Here is a 23,433-nt window from a genome sequence, read left to right on the forward strand (position 1 = left end):
GGTCAGCTGGGAACAGGTGTCCCCAGCACCTGCCCCACCCACTGAAGCTAAGGAACGGGGGCAGCAGACACATCCAGTGAGTAGCATGGGGTCTCCCAGGGCCTCCGGCCTGAGGCCCAGCCTGCCGCCCCCTGCCCTTCCCCAGCCCAGCCAGGAGACCCACGTCGATGTTGGTGTTGTAGACGATGATCTCCAGCACCGAGTTGTCGGTCGTGGTGTCCACGTTGGTGAGGTCATAGAGTGAGGATGACACAGGCCCGTATGCCCAGTCGGTGAACTTCCTGGACAGGCTCCGGAGCCGCTTGTCCTTGATCTCACGGCTGAGAATGTACTTCAGGATCTGGGGACAGGAAGAGGAGCAACTGTCAGCCAGTGGACAGGGCCCGGGGCCAGCACAGCTGGGCCCCCCACCCCCACAACAGACAGGGCCTGGGAAGAGTCTCCCATGAGAGCCTGGCTGAGCGCCTGTTGCTGTGACCCCAGGGCCCCGCTTTATCTGTGGAATGAGCACAAGGCTTGCTGACCTGCACATTGCCCCAGAGACTGTGAATACCAGAGGCAAAGGGGTGAAGGCTCTTTGCAGACTTCAGAGAGTTGCACAATCAGCTCACAGATCCTTCCACCAACTGGGGAGTCTGTTCAGGGAAGAATCTAGGAACTGACCATTTTGAGAAGCAATTTCTGTTTGACCTGAACTTGAATTAGAAGTTTCTCCAGCTTTCAGATCCCACTCCTCGTCAAGACCCTGCCAGCTGAGGCTCACTGCTCTGGCCAGTCAGGGAGTGATGCAAGACACCAACCTTGGGAATTCCTGGGCAATCTAGTGTTTAAGACTCTGAGCTTCCAACACAGGGGCATGGGTTTGATCCCTGGTCAGGGAACTAAGAGCCCACATGCCGCATGGCGCAGTCAAAAGAAGATTAAAAAATTAAATTTTTTTGAAAAATTAAGAAGCACCAGGGCTTCCCTGGTGGCTCAGACAGTAAAAGAATCTGCCTGCAATTCAGGAGGTTCAATCCCTGGGTCGGGAAGATCCCTCAAAGAAGGGTATGGCTGCCCACTCCAGTATTCTTGCCTGGAGAATTCCATGCACAGAGAGCCTGGTGGGCTATAGTCCACAGGGTCGCAGAGTCAGATATGACTGAGCAACTAACACACAAGAAGCCAGCAGGCTTTTTCAGAGAGACTCGTGAAACCTAGGTCAGCGAGCTTCGCTCTCTGCTGAATGTTAGAGTTACTGGGTCACATTTAAAATCCCCACACCACCGACTAATTCAATCCAGATCTCTGAGGGTGGGACACCCAGTCATCTGCATGTTGTAAAGCTTCCTGGATGGTCCCAAAGTGCAGGCGAGATGGAGAGTTTACTAGTTCCCCAAAGCGAGCCCTGGGGACCACAAGACGTGGCAGGAATTCCTGGGGCACCAACCCAAGGCCCCAGAAGAGAGTCCTGATGGGGAAGACAATGTCAGGGCCCTGATCTCACGTGACCCAATGGGATTCCCACGTCATCTCACACGAGAGCCTAGTCTCTACAGACCAGGTGGGGAGCTTCTGGGGAGAGGGCACATCTCCCCTTCCTGCAACCCAGCCTAGAAGAATCCAAGGACAGGGACTGTGTCCTAAGCATGTCCTAAGCATCTCCATTCCCAGCACAGTGACCAACTTGAGCAGCATCCAGAAAGATGTCCAAAGAACAGTGAGTGAAGGAGAGAAGGGGAGCGGGAAGGGTGCAGGGGACTCCCCAAGACTGACAAGGAGTGGTTGGGGTACAAGAAAGGCATATTTTCCTTCAGGGAACCAGGGGGTCATGGGCCAGGCTGCATGCAGGAAGCTTCATTTTGGGCTCTCCCCAGGGACGTCACATGCCACAGCGGTCCTTGGAGAAAGTTCCAGCTTGGCAACCACAATGACCCTCCTCAAAGCCCCCAGGAAGCTGTGTCCTTGGGGTGGGCAGGAGACCGGGGAGGCAGGCATACACACAATTGCTCCTTTGTCCAAGCTGTTCTCCCTCCCCGCTCCTCCCGCAGAGAATGAAAAGGTCCCTTGTGGGCACCAGCCCTGAGCACTGGGATGGGACCCAAGGCCCTTGGGGCAGCGCCTCCCTCAGCAGCCGCCCTGAGACTGGCACAGCTATTCCACGAGGGCCGCTCAACAGCCCCTCCCCCCCACACCCACGCCCACGCAGCACCCCCTTGCAGCCTCCCCAGAGCCTTGATCCCCTCCCAGGGCTCAAGATATGAAGGCAGAAGAGGCTCTGCTATGACCCCAGCCCCAATCTGAGTCCTGCCCTGGAAATCGGACCAAGCCACAGCTCTAGCCACTTGGAGAGACAAGAGCCCTCCCCAGCTGAGTCCTCACCAAGGCTCCCAGTTAACCTGAGTTCCTTGGCCCGCATCTCAAGGGCACTAATGGCCACCAGCCACCGCGTCCTCCACTGGGGACTTGGCTCCATGTTTCAACCGGACAGACAGGCTGGGTGTCCCCAGAGTTGGGGAGCAGCCGCACATTAGCTCTGTATCCAGAGCAGACATTCTGGGCCTCCTGTCCTCACAAGAGGCTGAAGGCTCCGAGGGTCAGACACTCAGCCTCCACGTGGGTGCCTCGCCACATAGGAATCCTTGGCCACAGAGCTTGCATCACCGCAGCCCTAAGGCTCCGACACCCTGCCCAGGTGACGGGGTCTCAGGATAGGAGACAGAAACCCAGAGTGTCAGGGCCTGAGGCCCTAAGGGTGAGCCCCCGAGCTGCCTGGCCAAGACTCTGTGTGCTTGGCCACTCAGAAGGGCCCCTGGGGGAGCGTGCCTGCTGCCCTCCCACCTGCCGCCAGCTCGCCCACCTCGGCCTTGCCCATCTTGGCGGCCAGCTGCAGGGGCGTGAGCCCGTCGTTGTTGCGCGTGGTCTCTAGCTCCCACGTGCCGCTCCTCAGCAGGATCATGTCGTACATGCGCTTGACAAAGTCGTTCTGCGTCTTGAAGTCCTCAGCCACGGTCACCAGGGCGTGGAGAATGTTGTTTCCCCGCGAGTCCTGCGAGGCAATGTCCGTCTGCTCGTTCTCCATCAGCATCTGCACAATCTCGGGCTGGTTGGTACAGGCTGCCAGTGCCAAGGGTGTCTCGCCTGGGGGAGGGGGGCACAGGGGCTCGGTTCTCTCCTGGACCAGATCTTGACTTATATCTTAGTCAAGATCTAAGATCCAAACCTTAGATCGTGGTGATCGCCAAGGTCTAGGACTGGGGCTTCTCCTGACCATCTCAGTGGGAGTGGGAGTGGGAGACTGAAGTTGGATCATTGCTTCAACCTCCTAATGAGTCTCCCTGCTACCACCCTGGCCCTCTAACCCTATCCTCAGCACAGCCAGACTGATCCCGTTAACACAAAAGGCTTGCCTCACCCAGAACAAAAGCTTAGGTTCCAACAACAGCTTACAAGGCTCTACACCTTCTGACATCATCTCCTCCACGCCCTCCCTACTCACTCCCCTCCAGTCACAGAGGCCTTTTTCCTTTCCCCGCCCCCCTCCCCAGCACACACAGGTGCTTTTCTACTTCAGGGCCTTTGCACATTCTGTTCCCTCTGCCAGGTGTGCTGTTCCTTCTGCTGCATCACTTCCTCCCTCACTACCTCTGTCTTTGCTCAAACATCACCTGTTCAATGAATCACCATAACTGCCCTGTTTAAAATTGAAACCCATCGCCTTCCTGCCCCGGAACTCCTGATCACCTTCCCTTGCTTCGCTTTGCCATGCTGTGCTCAGTCGTGTCCGACTCTTCTAGACTGCATGGGCTGTAGCCCACCAGGCTCCTCTGTCCATGGGATTCTCCAGGCGAGAATATTGGAGTGGGTTGCCATGTCCTCCTCCAGGGCATCTTCTCCAGGGATTGAACCTACATCTCCTGCATTGGCAGGTGGATTCTTTACCACTGAGCCCCCTGGGAAGCCCTCCCCTTGCCTTACTGTTTATTTTTTTCAACACTACTTATTATTTTCTAACCTATTACATAACATTCTTAGTCATCATGTTTATTATTGATGGTCTCTCTCCCATCTAGAATGGCAGTTCCATGAGGGTAGAGATCTTGGTTCTGTTTACAGATATATTTCAAATATCTAGAACAATGCCTGGTGTATATAGTAAATGACAAATGTTTATTGAGAAAAGAGAAGGCAAGTGACTCACAGATGGTCACACAGCAAAGCGGGGAACAGAATCAGGGCTGGACATCGGGTCTCATGCTGTTTCCCTGCCAGTCTCCAACCTGTCCGCTCTCCTCATCCTACCTGACGAAGATTTCCCACCCAGGTCGGACCAGAGGCTGCCCAGACCCATCTAGTCCTGTAGGCTAACTAGTCCTACAGGTTAAAATCAGTAATAATAACAAAAAACACCCAGAAGAGAAAACAGATCCATGGCCATCAATCAGGCCCTTCTAGGAAGAGGAGTTAACTACAAAGTTGTACTTGGAAACTTTTTGGTGGGATGAAGCTCTTTGTTCCCTGTCCTGATCACAGTGGTAGTTACACAACTGTATGCATTCGTGGAAATGAACAGAACTCTACATTAAAATGAGTAACTTCATTGTATCTAAATTACATATTTTAAAAATTTTATTTTTCATCTGGGATAAGGCTTCCCTGGTGGCTCAGATGGTAGAGAATCTGCCTGCAAAGCAGGAGACCCAGGTTCCACCCTTAGGTTGGGAAGATCCCTTGGAGAAGGGAATGGCAACCCACTCCAGTATTCTTGCCTAGAGAATCCCTTGGACAGAGGAGTCTGGCGGGCTACAGTCCATGCGTCGCAGAGGGTTGGACACGACTGAACGACTTAACACAACACAGCCCAACCCCAATTGTCTTTGGACTCCCTAGAGTGTAGCCAGGGAATTTTCATCTTCTCACTTTTTGCTCCCTGTTGCAGTCCTGAGAGGCACTAGACACAGGGAACAGAAGCCAGAGCTAATAGCCTGAATGCCTACATCGGCTCCTTGCTACACTGGAACAAGTCATTTCCCTTCTCAGAACCTGTCTCCTCTCCCATCAAATAGGGTTTAAACTGAGGTTCTCTCCTTGCCCTCCTTCCTGGTCCTGGTTCCCTGCAGAGGGCTGCTCAGGTGAATGTCTTTGTCCCCTCTAAGACCCCCAGGGGACACTTCTGGAATGCAGGCTCCCCATCTTCCCCACGACTCCGCGGCTTCCTCTCTGGTCCAGCCTGGTGGTCCCATTCGGATACATCAGCCCCTGCCGCCCCTCTGGTTACAGCTCTGTCCTCCAGGGTCCTCCCACACAACCCAGCAGGCAGAGGCTGGCAGTGGGGTCTCCAGCCCTCAGTCGGCTAGCGCCCTTCTTAGGGAAGGAGCCCCACCCCGCCCTCCACCCGCTCCCAAACCCCGGACCCCGGACCCCAGACCCTGGACCCCAGCCCAGGCGGGGGCGCACCCACCAAAGTAGAAGCCTTCGTGCTGGTACTTGGGGTTGAAGAAGACCCCCTTGGCGTGGGCGTTGACGTCGGCCCCGGCCGCGATGAGCGCCGCGGTGATGTCTCCTTGTCGCCGCTCGATGGCAATGTTCAGCGCCGTCTGCCCTGTGGACCAGACGGGGTGGGTGAGGGGCACTCAGCGGCTGGGACCCGGGGTACCACATCCTCTCTGGCCGTTCCCCTCCCTAGCCTCTGTACCCTCCATGTTACCATGGAGAAATGCTAGCTGCCTGTCTGGTCGGTGTCGCCCAGCTACAAGAGTCCTAACTTCATTCTTTGCTTCATTCCCTCTTGCCTGGAAGCAAGGATTATCCTTGGAGCATCTGTTCTGTGCTCCAATGGGGACACGACGGGACAGGACTATAGTTTTAATTCTTGTCCTCTGGAAGCTCACAGTCTCCCTGAGAATTAAGTGCTGTGATGGGGGCAGTACACGGGCTGTGGTACCCAGAGGTGCTCTTAACACAACCTGGAGGACTGGGGTGCTTCCCAGAAGTGGCCTCTCAGCTGGGATCAGGATCAGCCTGTAACCAGGCTGAATGGGGCCGACTCAAAGCCTCCTAACTCAGGAATAAGAGGTTAGAACTTCAGGGCCTTCACCAGTGGTCTGGTGGCTGACTCCATGCTACCAGTGCAGGGGACTGGGGTTTAATCCCTGGTCAGGGGACTAGATCCCAAATGCTGCGACTAAGACCTCAGGCAGTCAAATAAATAAATATTACATATTTTTTTAAAAAGAGGTTAGAACTTTATCTTAAAGGCTACAGGAAGCCATAGGAGGCACTGAAGCAGGGACGTGACATGACCAAAGTTTGGGGTTTTGTTCATATGTGTTTCAGATCACTCTGGCTGCAAAATTGGAAGATGCATTAAAAGGAGCCCAGACATGTGAAGAGCTGTCCATCCGGTGCACCCAAAGATCCTTAGGAGGAAGAGTCTTCAGGAAGGTCTGTGGGGTTTGGAGGAGGCGTGCCTCAGGCAAGATCCAGGCATCTAGCCTGGGTGCTGGGTGCACAGTGCCCTGATGACTAAGAGAGAGAACAGGGGAGAAGAAGCAAGGGGGGGCAGGGGGACACTGACCCTGCTTGTGGAGCCTAGAGAACCTCCAGACAGAGGGGACCAGAAGCCTGGGGGGTGGGGAGGTCTCAGAGCCTTCTAGCAGAAATAGCATTTTCCAAAGAGCTGCCATCATGCCATACATAAAAGTAAAGCCTGGTGGATTAAAAAACTAAGCGTTTTTAAAAACTGGTAAATTGTTTTTAAACTAAACTTTATTTATTTTAATTGAAGGATAATTACTTTACAATATTGTGACTTTTTGCAGGGAAAAGCTTCTTAAGCAAAATCCAAAATGCAGAAACCATAAAGGAAAAAACTGACATATTTGCTTACATAAAAATTAAACACATTTGTTTGTATAAAAATTAAACACATTTCTGTGTTTCAAAAGACATCTTAAAGTGAAACAAGTGATAGACTAGAGGAACTATTTGAGATGTATAAAAGTGTCAATGTGTTTTTAAGAGTTCATAATAAATTAAGAGCTGCTAGAAATCAATAAAAAGACAAGCAGCCTAAAAGAAAACTGAGAAAAGTTTATCTACAAGTACCTCACAGAGAAGAAAACACACACAGCCAATACAGAAAATGAAAGATATTTGGAATCGTGGTAATCAGAAAGATGAAATTTTGAACTTAATGATTTAACACTTTTCACCCACCAGACTGGCAAAAACCAATAATAGTAATTATAACACACACACACACAGACACACACACACACACACACATAAATAGATAAATATAAAAAAATTCCTCTTTCCCATGAGAAAAGTTAAGTTCCCAAGCCAGATTCCCACCTGCAAAAACTGACATGTTTAGTACCCATGATATATCAGCAAAATGACATCCAGTTATTCTTGGACCAGTCATTTTTGTCACAAGCATATCATAAGATCCTAACAGGATGTCTATTGACTCCAAAAAATCAAAGACACACCTTACTGATCATTCACAATGGATTTCCTGAGCAGGAAACATCCCAAGTTTGGTCTCACTGATCCCTCTCCAGCCCACCTCAGAGAGAAGCCATAAAATCGAGACCGACATGGGGTTGTAATAGTGATAACGATGATTTGACTTCCTTAGTAGTCCAGTGGCTAAGACTTTATGCTCCCAGTTCGGGGGGCCTGGGTTCAATCCTTGGTGGGGGGAGCTAGATCCCACTTAGACCACAACTAAAGATCTCACATGCCACAACTAAATTTCCCATGTGCTGCAACTAAGACCAGGAGCAATAAAAATAAATATTTTTTTTAATGGAGTGTCTTATATTTTAGACATGGTGCCTATGACATATTTTTTTGAAAAAACTGATGATGATGATGATGACAATACTACTAGTTGCCATGTGTTAGCCCTGCCCAGCTCTCTAGCCTCATCTCCAGCCTTCTTGCCATCACTCAGCTGTGTCAAATTCAGTCCTATCTCGGGCTTTTGCCCTTGCTTTGTCCTGGATCCTTATCATGCTGGCTTCGGGTGCTCTCTGACTACCCGCACTAAAGTTGCCCATGCCCAATCACTTTTGATGACATTATCTTTCTTTCTTTTTTTTTAACTTTTCTTTTCATACATTTTCTATCAGTTTTGAAAGTACCTTATTTAGAGCCAACAAGCTGCATCTGTCTTGTTCAATCCTGTGCTCTGGAGCCAAAAGCACTGCCTGGGACATGGTCAGTGCTCAAGATTGTTTGTAGAATGAAGGAAGGTGCTGGACACCATGTTAAGTGCTTTGGGCTTCAGAGACAGCAGTGCTTGTGTGTGGCATGATCCGCCCCCCCATAGGCAAGTACCTTCGTAGGCCTCCTCCGTGTACTCAGCGTTGATGAACCTGTCTAGGATGTCATTTTCCTCAGCAAAGGCAAGAAGGATCCGCACAATCTCCTTGGTGTTGGGGTTGATGTTTAACAAGGCCTTCATCAGGCAGGTCTTGCCCGTGTCCAAGGCCGTCAGCTTGTGCATGAGGAAGTCTGCAGGCAGGAGGGCAGAATGGAGCCGCAGTACAGTGGGGCCCCAGCTGCCCTTGGCCCTCCCAGCCCGGAGGAGGGGAGACTGGATTGTGGGGGCTGCAGCCCCAGACCGCAAGACCCTGCCCAGGCCCTCCGCTGAGCTCCCTGCCCCAAGCTCCTCCCCTCCCTCTTTCCTGTCCAGTTCTTCCTCCTCCAAGACCTTTGCTCTTGGCCTTCTGCACCATCTCCCTGGCAGGGGGCAGTCCCACTGCTTGACTTCCTATTGTCCAGCTCAGAAATCTCAAGCCCACCACCCCTCACCCTGGCTGCTTACACATAGAGCTATCCGCCTTCCTTTAACTCGCTACTTCCCTGGTCCCCAAGACGGCTCAGGCCCCACCAGCCACCAAGTCTCCCAAGTCCAAGTGGCACCACCCTGGATTCAGTCCTCACGTCTTTGAGTCCACGAAGAGCTGTTCTCCGTCTCCCAGGCCTGCTGCTGGGGTCCCAGCTCTGCCTGAACAGCGGCCTTCTCCGGATTTACCCCCATCCTCTGCCGAGTAGCCAGACCATGACCACCACCTGTCTAAGCCCTTCCATGGCTCCCCATTGCCCTCAGAATCAGGTTCAAAGTTGCCAGCCCAGCCTTTAAGGCTGAAGGGCAGGGCGAGGGGTGGAGGGATGGAAGGAGGTGGACGGCAGGGGCCGAGCAGGAGCCCCAGCCCTGAGCCCTGGGCCAGGGGCGGGCACTGACCAGGCACGTCCACGCTGCGGCGCCGCTTGCAAAGCTCCTGCAGCTCCCCCAGCAGCTCCAGCAGCTCCTCCACGCAGCCCTCCGACACCGCCGTGAAGATGCGTTTCTTCAGCCGCTTCTTTTTGCGCCTTTGCTCTTCCTTGGCCAGGTTTGCGCTGAGGCCAGAAAATGTTTCCAGCTCACCACACATGCACCACCCTTCTGCAGGATCTCACCTTCCTTCGATAGAGCCACTGTGCTCACAGGCTGTGCCCACAGGGCGTTGCCGAAGCCTTTACATCTGCACATGCCCATCACAATACCTGACATCCCCTCCCTTAGTGCTGGGGGAAGGGGTAGGGGGATTGTGTGCTGCTCCCCTTCTAATCTAAAGGCAATCACGTTTTAGCAAACTGTATCTCTAGTTCCACATAGTAATGATCCGGAAAGATAGCACCTAACCGTTCATTGTGATGACCTCGAAAGCACGAGATCACAGAAAGAGAAATTGCACTTCCATATTTTGTGTTGTTCGAATGTTTTTAATATATTCAACTATCTCTCTCCCTACCCCCACACTCAAAATGGAAACACTATTTTGTAGAAACAGCTGTAGAAACACATTGCTGCATAATCCTTCCATGTGTGTGTGTTCTTGCAAAATGCACATTGGTGTTTGATGGTTGCATGCATGTATTTTTAGTTTAAGTATATGGCATTGCATTAAGTTCTCATTCTGTTGCATGCTGTTATTCTGGTGTTTTATGATGAATGGATATTACTTTTATAAAATATAATACTCCCTCCCTCCCCCCAAAAAATGACTTACATGCCACTGCCATGGGCCCAGACATTTGTCCCAGCACCCAACAGTGGTGGCCTCTTTCTTCTGCAGAATCCTGGTGCCTGCTCTCCTAGCACTGCCTGGGGGCACAGTGGGAGGAGGGGGAGGGCCCGGCTCACCTGGGACTGTTGGGATTGGACGGGGTCTCTGTCACGTCATCCTGAGGAGATTGTGGGGAATCCATGTCATCACAGTTGCCAGAGACACTGGAAGGGAGTGGGGAGGGACCAGTTTTTAAATGGGCAGTGGTAGCATGCCACAGCCAGGCCTGACTGTGTGGCCCAGGGCGAGTCCCTGCCTGCCCACTGGAGCCCAGGGCTGGAGCACTCACCATTGCCGGATGTTGGAGTCCATGGGCTTGGAGAAGATGGGGGGAGAGGTCTTGGCCACCGTGGGGTTGGGCTCGAACCCTTCTATCTCCAGGAAGAAGTGTGCACTGGCGGGGGACACCCAAACAAGCCCATTAGAGCTAGGGCAGGGCTTGTTCACCTGTTGTGTCCTGAAGCTCCGCTGCCAAGGGTGCCCACCTCACTGAGTGCTCGCTCCCAGTTAGGCCCAGACAAGCCTGGAAGGCTCAGAGCTAGTCCAGAAATGGGGCATAAACGACGTGAGGGCAGGGCTCACTGATACATTGGCCCCCACCTTCCTGTCTCCTGCCCATCAAAAGGAACCTTCTGACTTGACCTAAAATCAAATCATTCTTCCAAAAGAGAGGAGCAAACCCCTAGTTGAGGGCCTAAGGCCAGGGTTCTAGGCTGCCTCTGCCTCTCCAGTTGTGTGACCCCAGGTAGTCACTCACTTTCTCTGGGTCAAGTGTCTTCACCTACAGAGACTGGGCTAGATGCTCCCTAAGGCCTGGACTCAGGAGCTGCGCTGCTCCAGAACTGTCTCCTTATGGACCGTCCACCTGAAGTGGGCATCAGAGACCATCCTATGCAATCGATCACCTTTCTCTGCACCCCTGCAGTCCCCCAGAACTGTCACCCCAAAGTTTTCCCCACACCACTATGGTAGCTCTGACCCAGCCACTACAGACACATCCACTAGCAGCTCAGTCCCAAAACATCCTGGCTGAGATGTGCTAACTGTCTCCAGGCAGAGCCTGATGACCCTCACACCAGCAGCTCTTTCCCCAATTGATCCAGCCTCTGCCCTATCCTCTATCCCACCTTACCTCTCTGAGCTCAGTAGTGCATTTACTAACAAACATTTACACATACAATGTGCCAAGCACTATTTTAGGAGCTGGGGAACACTGTGATGAACAAGTAGACAAAAATGCCTTCCCTTGCAAAGCTCCTGTTCCAGTAGGTTGGTAAGAAGAGACCAGGTTATAGCACAGTGAAGCCATTGCTTTCCTTGCTCTAGACAACAACACACTGTCTTTCGGCTGTAACTTCTTCAGTGGCGGGAACTACAGTTGCAGCATCCCAAGTCTCTAGAACCAAACCCTGATCGTGACACTCAGAAGACCTAACAATGGATGAGTGTAAGGATGGATAGGTGAAAGATAAATGCATAGAAAAAAGAATGACTGGTTGGACAGATGAGTGGATGGTTAAATAGGTAGGTAGATGACAGATAGTGGGAAGGATGAATGGATGGATGGATGGATGAGGAATGAATACTTGGCTGGATAAACCGGTGGACAGATGGAGAGACCAATAAGGAAACAGACCAACACAACCTTAAACTGTAAACTGTGGGAGGTTGCTTCCCTCGACAGGAAGATGAAGGCTGTAACTGAGAAAGGAGGTCTTCAGTGTCTGGGAAGGAGGATGATGAGAGTTGAGCTGGAAGGGACCCAGTCGTGGGTCAGGAGCTAACTCCTGGGACGGCCTGTCCCACACCTGCCCTGCCTGCCCCTGCGCGTGCCATATCTCATCCACCAGCGAGAGCAGACGTCAAGGTCTTGGCCAGGTGACATCCTGGCTCCTGACCTGTAGCAGGTGCTCTTTGTTTACTCCATCTTTGACCCAGGCCAAAAGGAACCACCGCCCGTGTGTCATTAACACAGGTAGGCAGACAGCCCTGCGTCCTTTCTCCTGCATTTCTGTTCCTTTGAAGGCAGAGAACGATCCCTAGGCAATCCCTAGATCCTAGGCTGGGGAGGAACTGATCTCTCCTACTTTGTCCCACGGAGAGCCCAAGGGCTCTGAGCTTCAGGGCCAGTGCCTCTACAGCCTTTGGCCTGGGCCTGTATCCCTGGGCAAGGCGAGGCCCAGGGACAGGAGCCCCAGCAGCCTCTCACAGAGAGGGGCATGATGCTTCAGGAAAAGCTCCAGGTCCAAAAATTTCCGTCAAATCTGGAGTTTTGGGTGCCTCCAATTTCACCATTAGTACATATTTCCTTAGCAGTCACAACTGCCATCTTTATTTATAAATAATATTTAATTTTTTCTTTGTAAACCTGAGTCCTATCCTCAGTTCTGAGGGAGATGCCTAAATCTTTGGGGTCTGGGGAGAAGTAGGCATGTGAGGGCCCTCAAAAAGCCTTGGGAAGGAGAAGGGATCACCTATTCAGAAGACCAAGGTCACACCTCACACCAGGCCCTTGGCTGGGCAGGGAGCATGGGCAGAGGTAACCCTGGAACTAAGTTCATGAACCAGGCTGGGCCCAGAAGGACAGCCTGACTGCATGAAGAATCTGGGATTTTCCTAGAACGCTGTCCTCAGTCCTTCTCTGAGGTCCAAACCTCCCCTGGGAAAGTGAGAAGGAAGGGAAGGGGGAAGGGAGGCAGGAAGCTTAGTTCAAAGATATCTCTGCTCTAGGACTTCCCTGGTGGTCCAGAGGTTAAGACTCTGTGCTTAATGCAGGGGATGGGTGTTCGATCCCTGATTGGGGAACCGAGATCCCATTTGCCATGAGGAAAAAAATATACAAAACCCAGATATCTCTGCTTCTACTCAGGCAAGCCTCTCCAGAAACAGGCTTCCCCCACAGGCCTCTGACACCTGTCTGATCTCTATGTCCACCCAGTCTTCTCTCCTATGCTCCAGATTGAAGCTTCTACCTGAATGTGCCTCTAGTATCTCTCAGCCAACATTTCACACCTGAACTTGGCTCTTTCCTCCTGACCTTGCTCCTGCTCCTCTGAAGTACTGATGTCAGAGATAGCCCTGTCATCCATCTGGGTCCCCCCATCAGGATTGGTAATGTCTCTCAGTCCTCCTTCTCCCTCCCCTCCCATAGTTGATACTCCATGATGCTAATACCTCTTTGATCCCTGTCTCCTTCACCATTTCTCACCACCAGGCTCACCACCTATCATCTAGGCAACAATCACAACAGACTCCCCTCTGATCCATCATCCCCACAGATCACCCAGAGTATCGTTGCTGCTGCTGTAAGTTGCTTCAGTCGTGTCCGACTCGGTGTGACCCCATAGACAGCAGCCCACCAGGCTCCTCTGTCCCTGGGATTCTCTAGGCAAGAATACTGGAGTGGGTTGCCATTTCCTTCTCCAAGAGTATCATTTCCACAATGCAAATCTCGCCATGCCCTCCCTCTCACACAAAAGCCCTCCATAGCTCCCCACTGCCCCAAGATATCCAGTCTCAACTGACAGCCAAGACCCAGCCTCAGAGGGGCTCATCCCCCCGCCTACCCAGCACTTTAACCACATGGGACTCCTCACTGGTTCCTGCCCCAAGCCCTGCCTGGGATGTTCTTTCCCTTCCTGTCCTCCCACCGTCATCCACGGTAACACCAGCTCTTCTACAAAGTACCCACAGAATCAGAACACCCGCCCCTCCTCGGGCCCAGCCCACCCTCTCTCCAGGCCACTCCCCGCATTCTCGCTGGGGCCCCCTCACCATCCAGACTGTGAGCAGAGGTGGGTGTTCTTTCTCTCGTGTCCCAGTCTCGCCAGCCTGGGCCTAGTGCTCAAAAGACCTCAGCAATTATCACTCGAACCAACAGAAGGGAAAACACCAAACTCACCTCAGCCTAAGACGGGCCTGGGATGGGGTAAAGGAGGTGGGGCAAACAGGCCATGCTAGACCCAGGGCCCACCCGGGTCTAAGGGAAGCAGAGCTGGGGTGAGGGAGGGCGCTCAGGTTGAAAGTGAGAGTGTCAGTCACTCAGTCGTGTCTGGCTCTTTGCAACCCCATGGACTGTAGCCGGCCAGCCTCCTCTTAGCATGGGATTCTCCAGGCAACAATACTGGAGTGGGTCGCCATGCCCTCCTCCAGGGGATCTTCCTGACCCAGGGATCAAACCCAGGTCTCCCGTACTGCAGGCGGATTCTTTACCGGCTGAGCTACCAGGGAAGCCCAAGAATACTGGAGTGGGTTGCCATGCCCTTCTCCACAGGATCTTCCTGACCCAGGGATCAAATCCTGGTCTCCCACATTGCAAGCAGATTCTTTACTGTCCGAGCCACTACTCAGGCTAAAGGGCACCAAGTCAGCTGAGGAGGTGGGGGGACTGCAATGGGGGCAGCTCAGAGGCCAGCTATGACCCCAGAAAAGTACTTTGTCTGCTCCCACCTCTTCCGTGTTCTCACCTGGGAAGTGATCATAACTGTCCCAGTCCTGCCCCATTCCCAGGGGCCCTGGGGAGTGACAATGACAATAACGACAATGAAGACAAAGTTCAAGGCAATAAAACACCATCGGGCTAACAACTCTGCCATGCACCTGTCAGCACAATTGCAATTAACCATCACTCTATGGACTGGTGTCCCCCTTACACAGGTGGAGCTGGAGAGCTTGAATTACCTGGCTGGGCACCTAGTGGCTATGAAAGCCCCCCAGTGGACATGGAAGATGTACCCAGGAGGGAGCCCCTGCTAATCGGGAATTTCCACCCACTTTTCAGCTCCTTGTCTCAAGATGACTTCCAGCAACTCCCTGCCACCCCAGAAGCCTCTCTGAAGGCTTCTGCCTCGGTGCCCCAGCCCCTCCAGTTGTACTGACCTCTCCAGCTCAGCCCTAGAGTGTGCAGGGCTCCCCCCTACACACACACATACATCCCCACTTATACCTGGCTGGGCACCAGGGCACCCCAGATGAGAATGGAGTCTCAGGTCCACCCCCAGCAAAGGCTCCCTGAAGTGGGTGCCAGGCCCCTCCCGTGCCTCTCGCCGCAGCACCCAGGCCCGAACCTATTGGCCCTACCTCTTCTTGGTGGGGGTGATCTCTGACGGCCTCTTCTCCTGCAGGATGGCAGGGTTCACAAAGGGGATGGTGGCTCTTCTGCCCGTGAGGGGCACCATCTCCTTGGGGTGGGTGTTCATGGCTGGAACACAATTGCAGTGCAGATGCTCAGATTGAGGGGACAGGGAGGAGCTTCAGGGGGGTTTTCAGACCAGGTGGCCCCTGTTCATACCTGCTAGGATGGGAAGCTCGTTCTATCTTTCCAGGCTGCCAACCCTGTATAGGTTTGATGTCCCTGGTGGCTCAGATGGTAAAGAGTCTGCCTGCAGTGCAGGAGACCCAGGTTTGATCCCTGGGTCAGGAAGAGGCCCTGGAGAAGGGTATGGCAACCCACTTCAGTATTCTTGCCTGGGAAATCCCATAGACGGAGGAGCCTGGCAGGCTACAGTCCATGGGGTCACAAACAGTCGGACATGACTGAATGACTAACACAACAGTGCATAGACTGTCCCTGCAGTTTCTCTTGCTCACTGCTTCAGCACCCCTGCTCCTGAGGGTCCTAGGAGAGCCCATCAGAGCTTCCAGGTAGAGACCACCATGCCCTTGACCTCTCTCCAGTCATCTGCCCCAGCCCAACCCATCTCCAGGGAGATTCCTGAGAATTAACTCTGCTTTTTAAGTGTCTCAGGATCTGTGTTCAGAATGCTCCTTGACAGAGCAGGACTGTTACCTCCTTTGTTCTAGACACGATGCTGCTAGTAACACAGCCCAGATCTCTCTAGTCTTTTAATTTCTCATACCCCTGGTGCTCTCTTTTGCTAACACGGAGAGCATCTTTCTCCCCTACCCAAAGCTGAGCGTAACCAGCCTCGTGGCTATCTGTCCATTGGAGGGAGCAGCTGAGCCTCACCCTGCTCAGCATAGACCTGTCTTACTGATGCTCATAGGGGCTGGACCCTATGTTGGGGTGGAGGGAATACTAGAAAGAGAAACTGATATGTCTTTCAAGGAAACTGAAAGGAACTTAGAGGTTTCTGTGTGGCGGGGGAGGACTGTCCAGGCAGAGAGGATAGCCTGAGCAAAGACCAGGGGTCAAGAAAGTTCAGCAGGGGACAAGGAGCTGGTGTGACTGGACCCGTGGGCAGTAAGAGGCTCGAGAGCGTGTTGGGCCTGGAACAGCAGCAGGAATGTGGCTGAACCTGAGGGCAGGGGGGACGTGAGAGGGATCTGGGTCCTATAGGAGACAGCAAGAGGGAGATAGAGGAGGCCAGAGGTCAGGGGGAGGCTCCTGCAGGGCCAGCCGGATGGGGATGGTGGGCTGGCCATAGAGGAAGAGGCAGACAGGGGAAAGGACAGGAGGTGACTCTGCAGTTAGCTTGAGACACCCTCAGAGACATGGAGAGGCCAGAGCGGGTGATTTCTTTAAGAAGAGCCCATCTGGGTGGAGGGAGGCCATTGGTGATCCTGACCCACATAGGAGAGCTCTCTGGAAGAGGTGTCTGGATTGTGTTGTGTTCAGACTGTGTATTAGTGTTAGTTGCTCAATCACGTCCAACTCTTTGCAGTCCCATGAACTGTAGCCCACCAGGCTCCTCTGTCCATGGAATTCTCCAGGCAGGAATATTGCAGTGGGTTACCATTCCCTTCTCCAGGGGATCTTCCCAACCCAGGCATGAAACCCAGTTTTCCTGCACTGTAGGCAGATTCTTTACCATCTGAGTCACCAAGGAAACCTGATACGTAGAATTACACTATTACAATGATTTTATGTTGTATTTTTAGTCATATACATTGGAGGCATGGTTACAGACTGGGTATTGTAAGAGACCACAACCTTATAAATTAGACAAGATATCAGTAATGGATCTAGTGACACTGACAAAGACATAGAGCAGCAGAGAGGCACAAGGCACAAACAAATTTGAAAACAAATTAAAACAGCGATTAATCAGTTTAAGAGGAAGATCTTCCTTACCCCTGGAAAACAGATTTAAACCAGTATTTTTTAAGATAGAAACCATAAAATTATGACCACATCTACCAGTTCACTCAGTCCCCTGTAATTCATCCTTTTCATTAACAACTTTATGAAGCCATCAGGTTTCCCATTAAAATTACTTGCACTGCTCCAAAAGTCCCTTTTATAAATCTTCTTGAAGGGGAGGCATTTTTGCAGAGGCATCAGAGTGAAACCATAGCTATCTAAAATGGCAGAAAGACTTAAGAAGGCACGTTTAAAGCAACCAGGTTAGTGCTGATGCAGATATTCTAGAGATTATATGGAATTCTGATGTGTCCTGGTAAAGCGCTCAGTCATAATTCTAGTTATTATCTGAAAGTGCTGTGCATCGCCCCAGTAACCTGGTTCAGACTGTAGTGAGGTTTAGAAATGAGAGAGCCTCATTACTGCCCCACCCCTCAAACACACATGAGCAGCCCTGGGAGAGGAGAGGCACGGGGCGGGGGGGGGGGGGGGGGGGGGGGGGGCAGGGGGCATCAGCTCTGGGGTGCAGGCACCTCGAGGCAGGGAGCTCCAAGGGGGAGCCTCAGGCATTCCATTCAGAAAGACCCGTCAGCATCAGGTCCCCGGCCATATCCACAGTCATACCACCTCCATCAGCCCAAGGCGACCTGTGGACGGATGGGGCTAAAGGCTGGGCTGGGCCAACCCTGGAAGAGAGGAATGGAGGGCAAGTCCCTTATCCCTCCCTGAGACTGTTTTCCCTTCTGAGAAATGGGCTAAAGGGTCTCCTATGTCTCTCTCCTATGACCTCTGGCTGCTCCACCTTCTCTGCCCTGGCCAGTGAGTGTAGGGCCGTCCCTACCCGAGCAGGAGAGGGTCAGGAGAACTGAGGCTGGGGAGACTGCAGCAGCTATAATTAACTGTCTGAGTCACCTCGTAAACCTGTGTTCTCACCTGCTGGACTCTCTCACGGGCCTGGCCCTCCCATCTCAGGGATTGGGCTTCATCACCTGAGAAGTGCCTCCCAAGCCCCAGCACAGTCTGGAATGGCCTTTCCTGGGAGATGGTGCAGGCCCAGGGCCACAGGGCCCACCTCCATCCAGGGCTTGCTGGCTCAGCCCTTATGAGACACCTGGGCCCCATCCCTCTCAGGCTCTGGGCCTTCTCATCCCATCCTGAGATCCCATCACACTGCTGCCCTGGAGTTCACATCCCCAGGGCCTCTTAGGGGTGTCAAGAGCCTCACTTCTGCCCTGGGCAGCTATGAGTTTCCTCCCTCCCTGAGACACCAAAACCGGCGAAAGATGCCCACTTCCATCAGAGCCTATGCTCTTACACACTCCCAGTGGCCAAGAGCTCACATCCAACTTTGCCTCCCCTGCTAGAGGCCCAAGCTTTCTCCCAGTCCCAGCTGAGACCAATCAGCAAAGGCCAGGCATGGCCCAGAGGGACCCCTGAGGTCCTCGCTCTGGGCCCCCCGGGACCTTGGAGAGCACTCGATACCTGTGCGGCAAAGACTCATCTGGTGAAGTCCAGGTGTGGCAGTGGCTGCCTTGTTCTCAGATCACCGCATGTCCGGGGCCCGGGGCCTCTCGGCGGGCCTACAGCCGAGGTGGCGAGAGGCTCTCATCGTAGTCAGAGGGATGGCTGGAATGAGGTGTCAGAGGCAGAACTGGCTGGGTCACCTGCCCTTGGTGCCAGGCAGGCCACGCCCACGAGCCACAGCTACAGCGCCAGCCCACCACCCACGTGCACGGCCTGAGTCACCCCCACGCCCACAGGGCAGCCTCACCCCAACCCAGGAGAAGACAGGGAGATGGCAGGTACCAAGACTAAGGGTCTGGTCCAACTCCTCTGGTATTTGTTGCCTCACATCACAACCCTCATCGCGTTTACTTCCCAAGGATGCTGTGAGAAGTCAGAGATCCTGCTGGTAGGAAGGCCAAACGAACTGAGTGCTCAGGGTCAACCTGGGAGGCAAGGCCACCACCAAGGGCTGGCCCATTGACCCCACAGTGGCCACCTCCAGGGCTTGGTTTCCATCCTTCAAAACCTGGAATCAAGTCCCCTTGGAGACAGTCTCCATTCAATGTTTCCCAGCAGAAATTATGCACCACAGACCTGGGTGTCAGACAGCTTCACCCCTAGACTGTATGACCTTGGACAAGTCATTTCTCATGAGACTCCATTTCTCCATTGTGAAATGTGCATAATAAACCTACCTTGCAGAGGTACCACAGGGCTTACATGCAACAGCACATAGAAAGGGCTAGAACAAGGACCAGAGCACAGAAAGAACTCTATAAACAATGACAGCTATGAACTGTTACTATTTTATCCTGCATTCAACTGCCAGGCCACCTGTTTCCAAGGCCGGAGCATCAGGGTAGAGTCTGAGCCCTCCCTCCTCGCCCAGGCCACAGCTGTGAAGAGGGTGGAGCAGGGCTGGGACAGCCCTGACGGTCTCTGCATCACTCAGGAATTACACACCTGTTCCCACAGGCGAGACAGGACTGGAATGGAGCAGGAAGTCTCTACTGACAGGGATGGCACCGGTGACCCATGTGGCAGAGACTTCCTTGGGTGCCATGGGAACAAGGCCCTCCATCTTTCATCAACACAGCCTGCCAGACCTGGGCAGAGGCAGGAGGCAGGTCAAGATTCTGACCATGGGACAGCAGGACCTGTGGCCAGTAAGACACAGAAAACCTGGATCAGTGGCTGACAAGCTTCAGGTGTGAGTGAAGAGGGGGCCGCTTCTTCAGTTTAAGTCAAGGGGGCCCCAAAGCTTCCCAGGTGACCCAGTGGTAAAGAATCTGCCTACTAATGCAGGAGACACAAGAGACACTGGTTTGATTCCTGGGTCAGGAAAATCCCCTGGAGTAGGAAATGGCAACTAACTCCAGTATTCTTGCCTGGAAAACTCCAAGGACAGAGGACATGGTGTGCTACAGTCTAAGGGGTTACAAGGAGTCAGACAAAACTGAGCAAATGCACGCACACGCGTACACACACACGTGAGCACACAGCCCAGGCACACATCCTAACTTCATCACTCCCTGAAACTCCATTAAAGCCCCATCTTGGATCAAACACAGTCTGTTCTCTATTACTCCAGTAATTGCCCCTCCTGACTCAGCCCCCACCCCTCCCAGCTTGTTCCTCCCTGACTGCTTCCGAGCCCTAAGGGTGAAGCTGTTGCCCAACTGCTGTATTTGCATTTTGCCACGTGTGTTAGCACATTTTCTCAAAGACCAGCCTGGCTAAAATGGCCCCTACCTCCCTCCCAAAGGCAAGCAGTGTGCCCAGCATGGAGAAAGGGGAGCCCCCTCTGCTGTGTGTGGAGCATTGGCTGGTCTGCATTCAATCCCATTTAATCCAACACATCATGGGAGCCCACAGTGGGAGGCCAGGCAGGAAGCCAGGGCCCAGTGAAGGGTTCAGAACTGGGGAAAGTGGTCTCCGCCCTCAAGGACATGTGAGCCACAAGGCAGCCAGGCTCGGGTAGGAAACCTAACCCCACCAAACAGGTTGGAGGACAAAGAGGACGCAGGCTACCCAGGAGGAGTAAGCGCCTCTAATGGGGGCTGCGGGAGGGATTCAGTGAAGAATTTTTGGGTTGGGCTTGGAAGGAAGGAGTGATAGGGACAGAGTAAAAGGACAAAGTAGGTGATTAAATCACTTCCCTGGTGGCACAGTGGTAAAGAATCTGCCTGCCAATGCAGGAGACTCGAGAGATGTGGGTTCGATCCCTGGGTTGGGAAGATACCCTGGAGGAGGACATGGCAGTCCCCTCCAGTATTCTTGCCTGGAAAATTCTGTGAACAAAGGAGCCTGGTGGGCTACAGTCCATGGGTTTGCAAAGAGTTGGACATGACCGCAACTGAGCACACACATGTGATTAAATAGTTAATCCCACTAGGGGACTGTAGGTAGAAAAAATATGGGAGACCCCTGTAAGTCAATGATTACTCAAGAAAGGTTTGCTTAACCACAAAACCGAGCAGGCTTGCTTAGCAACAAGACCATGCAACAGAAGCATGAGACATTTCCCCAGACAATAAGATAATGGTGGCATGAGCCCCACATCCTGCCCACTGAGCTCAGTAAGTTCGTGATTCCTAGGACAAGCTCTCTGTACACATAGAAAACAGTAATTTGTGGGCCTAGCTTGACCATGTAGGAACAAGAAAATTCCCCTGCTCAACCTGGAGGAGGAGCTGATGATGGAAGCATGATGTCTACTCAAGAAAGACAAAGAAGTTCTTCTCCTCCTCCCTACTTTTCCTTTGATTATAAAACTGCAGCCCACTAAGGTCTCAGGGCATGGCATCTCTCGCCTACCAGTTTGTAAACCTCAGAAGCCTCCTATTCTAATAAATCACTTCTTATCTATCACTTTGCCTCTAGCTGAATTCTTTTCTGTGCTGAGACATAAAGGACCATGGTACTGAAACGACACCTAATGGTGTCAGGACAGTCTAAACGAACGGGAATAGCCATGGAGCAGAGACTTGGAGGCAAGAGACTTGGGCACATTCAAGGAGTGGTGACAACCTTGGGGAACGTCTAAACTCGGGGGCATCAGAGATGCTCTGTCAAGCCTGGCTTCAGCCACGGAGTGGCCCCAGGGCACTGTGTCCCTGAGGGGGACACACCAGGTGGGTGTTGAGCAGACTCCTCTCCTCCCCACATCTTCCAAGCCCTGCAGACATCAGGCCCAGGCTGTGGGCTCGCAAGTATCCCCTTCTCTAGGAAAAAGAAGTGAGGAGGGGATCTCTGTGGGGTAGGTGCAGCCAGGGAGAGACAGACTTCTTGGCCTGTTCTGGGAAATGCCCCACTTGGTGCAGAGAGGAGGGAGAGGGGGATCAGGAGCCAAGGAGACCTCCATCAGCAGCCTCAGGCCTGAGCGGACCCACCTGAAGGTCAGTAGAGGGTCTGTCTGTGTCCTGGCTGCCACAACTGTCCCTGGGCTAGCAGAGCTGAGCAGCCTGCCCGTGGGGGATTCTGGGTGGTGACTCACTCTCCGAGTGATGGAGAGCAGGGGACATGGGAATAGAGAGAGAGATCAAGAGACAGCAACAGATGCAAAAAGATCAGTCTGGTTGCAGGTGTGTCCTCCTTTAAACAATGCCAGTTCACACAAAAGGTTGTAATCATTCATTTTACAAAAGAGCACCTACAAGATCCCTCTAGAACTAAGTTTGAAAGTTGATCCAATTTGCAGAAATTTAAAAACATCTGACATCTACATGTTTTCTGAGGAAGGCCTACAAGTAAAGCAAGGATTCCCAAACTGAACAAGAAAGCAGAAGCCCGCACGTCTCCCTTCCTACCCGGGGATAGGCTGGCATGCCCCAGCTGGTTCTCTGCCACTCAGCCTAGCATCACAGTCAAGTTTGAGCTTTGGAATCTGATTTGCCTGGGATCAGACCCAGGCATTGCTGTTTATTGGCCATGTAATCTTACTAACAGTCCCAGCCTCAGTTTTCTCATCTATAAAATGGAGGTAATAATAAATCTTCATGGGCTGTTAGGAGGCTTAAAGTATAATGAACATGGAGCACTTTATATAAATACTCCACAAGTTCTAGTCAGCAGTATTCCTCCACTGAGCTCATCTGCTGTGGTCTAGCCAAGGCTCACTTCACGCCCAGCCCCTTCATCAACCAGTTCCAGGCTCCTCTACTGGGCTTGTGTGTAGAGGTGCACGTGCTGCTGCAGAATTTGGAGGAGGGTGACCCAGTGTTCCCTCTGGGTAGACCTCTCACAAAAGGACCAAAGCCTGGGCTCAGCTAATGTCATCCTTCATCTTGTGGACCAACACGCAACAAGTTCATGACTGGGCAGCTCATTCCACACTTCACAGACAGAACGCATTGGTGTTTGGGACAAGAGTGCTTTTCTAGATCATTCCTTCTTAAGTTCTAGTCCATAATACAAGGGTCCTCAAAATTTTCCAGAAAGGCCCAGCTTTGCAGCTATTTTCAGGCTATTCAGTCTCTTGCAACCGCTCAGCTCTGCATGTTGGCACAATGGCCAGAGATGGTATGTAAATGAATGGCTGCATTGCTTGCTAATAAAAGTTTGTTTAAGAACTTCTCTGGTGCTCCAGTGGTTAAGACTCCATGTTTTCAAAGCAAGGAATATGGGTTTGATCCCTGGTCAGGGAACTAGGGTCCCACATGCTGCAGGGCACTGGCCAAAAAAAATTTTTTTTAAAGGTTTACTGAAACAGATGGAAGGCACAATTTGGACCATGGCCCACAGTTTACTAACTATGGTAGGAGGAGTGCCCTCACCCAGAGG

General features: G+C 52.5%; 1 protein-coding gene across 1 annotated transcript in view; it reads right to left on the minus strand.

The window, feature by feature from the left end:
• The window catches only part of TRPV3 (transient receptor potential cation channel subfamily V member 3), a 30,112-nt gene extending 14,811 nt beyond the window's left edge, over nt 1-15,301 (minus strand). The window contains exons 1-8 of the mRNA XM_070478871.1: nt 15,183-15,301; nt 10,393-10,497; nt 10,181-10,267; nt 9,239-9,393; nt 8,329-8,505; nt 5,441-5,581; nt 2,840-3,120; nt 164-340 (exon numbers count right to left, since the gene is read on the minus strand). Of these exons, the coding sequence (XP_070334972.1) occupies nt 164-340; nt 2,840-3,120; nt 5,441-5,581; nt 8,329-8,505; nt 9,239-9,393; nt 10,181-10,267; nt 10,393-10,497; nt 15,183-15,301 (1,242 nt within the window). The remainder of the gene's footprint in view (nt 1-163; nt 341-2,839; nt 3,121-5,440; nt 5,582-8,328; nt 8,506-9,238; nt 9,394-10,180; nt 10,268-10,392; nt 10,498-15,182) is intronic.
• Nucleotides 15,302-23,433: the final 8,132 nt, after the last annotated feature.

This window comes from Odocoileus virginianus, chromosome 17 (genome assembly GCF_023699985.2).
Source record: "Odocoileus virginianus isolate 20LAN1187 ecotype Illinois chromosome 17, Ovbor_1.2, whole genome shotgun sequence".
Classification (NCBI taxonomy): Eukaryota; Metazoa; Chordata; class Mammalia; order Artiodactyla; family Cervidae; genus Odocoileus; species Odocoileus virginianus.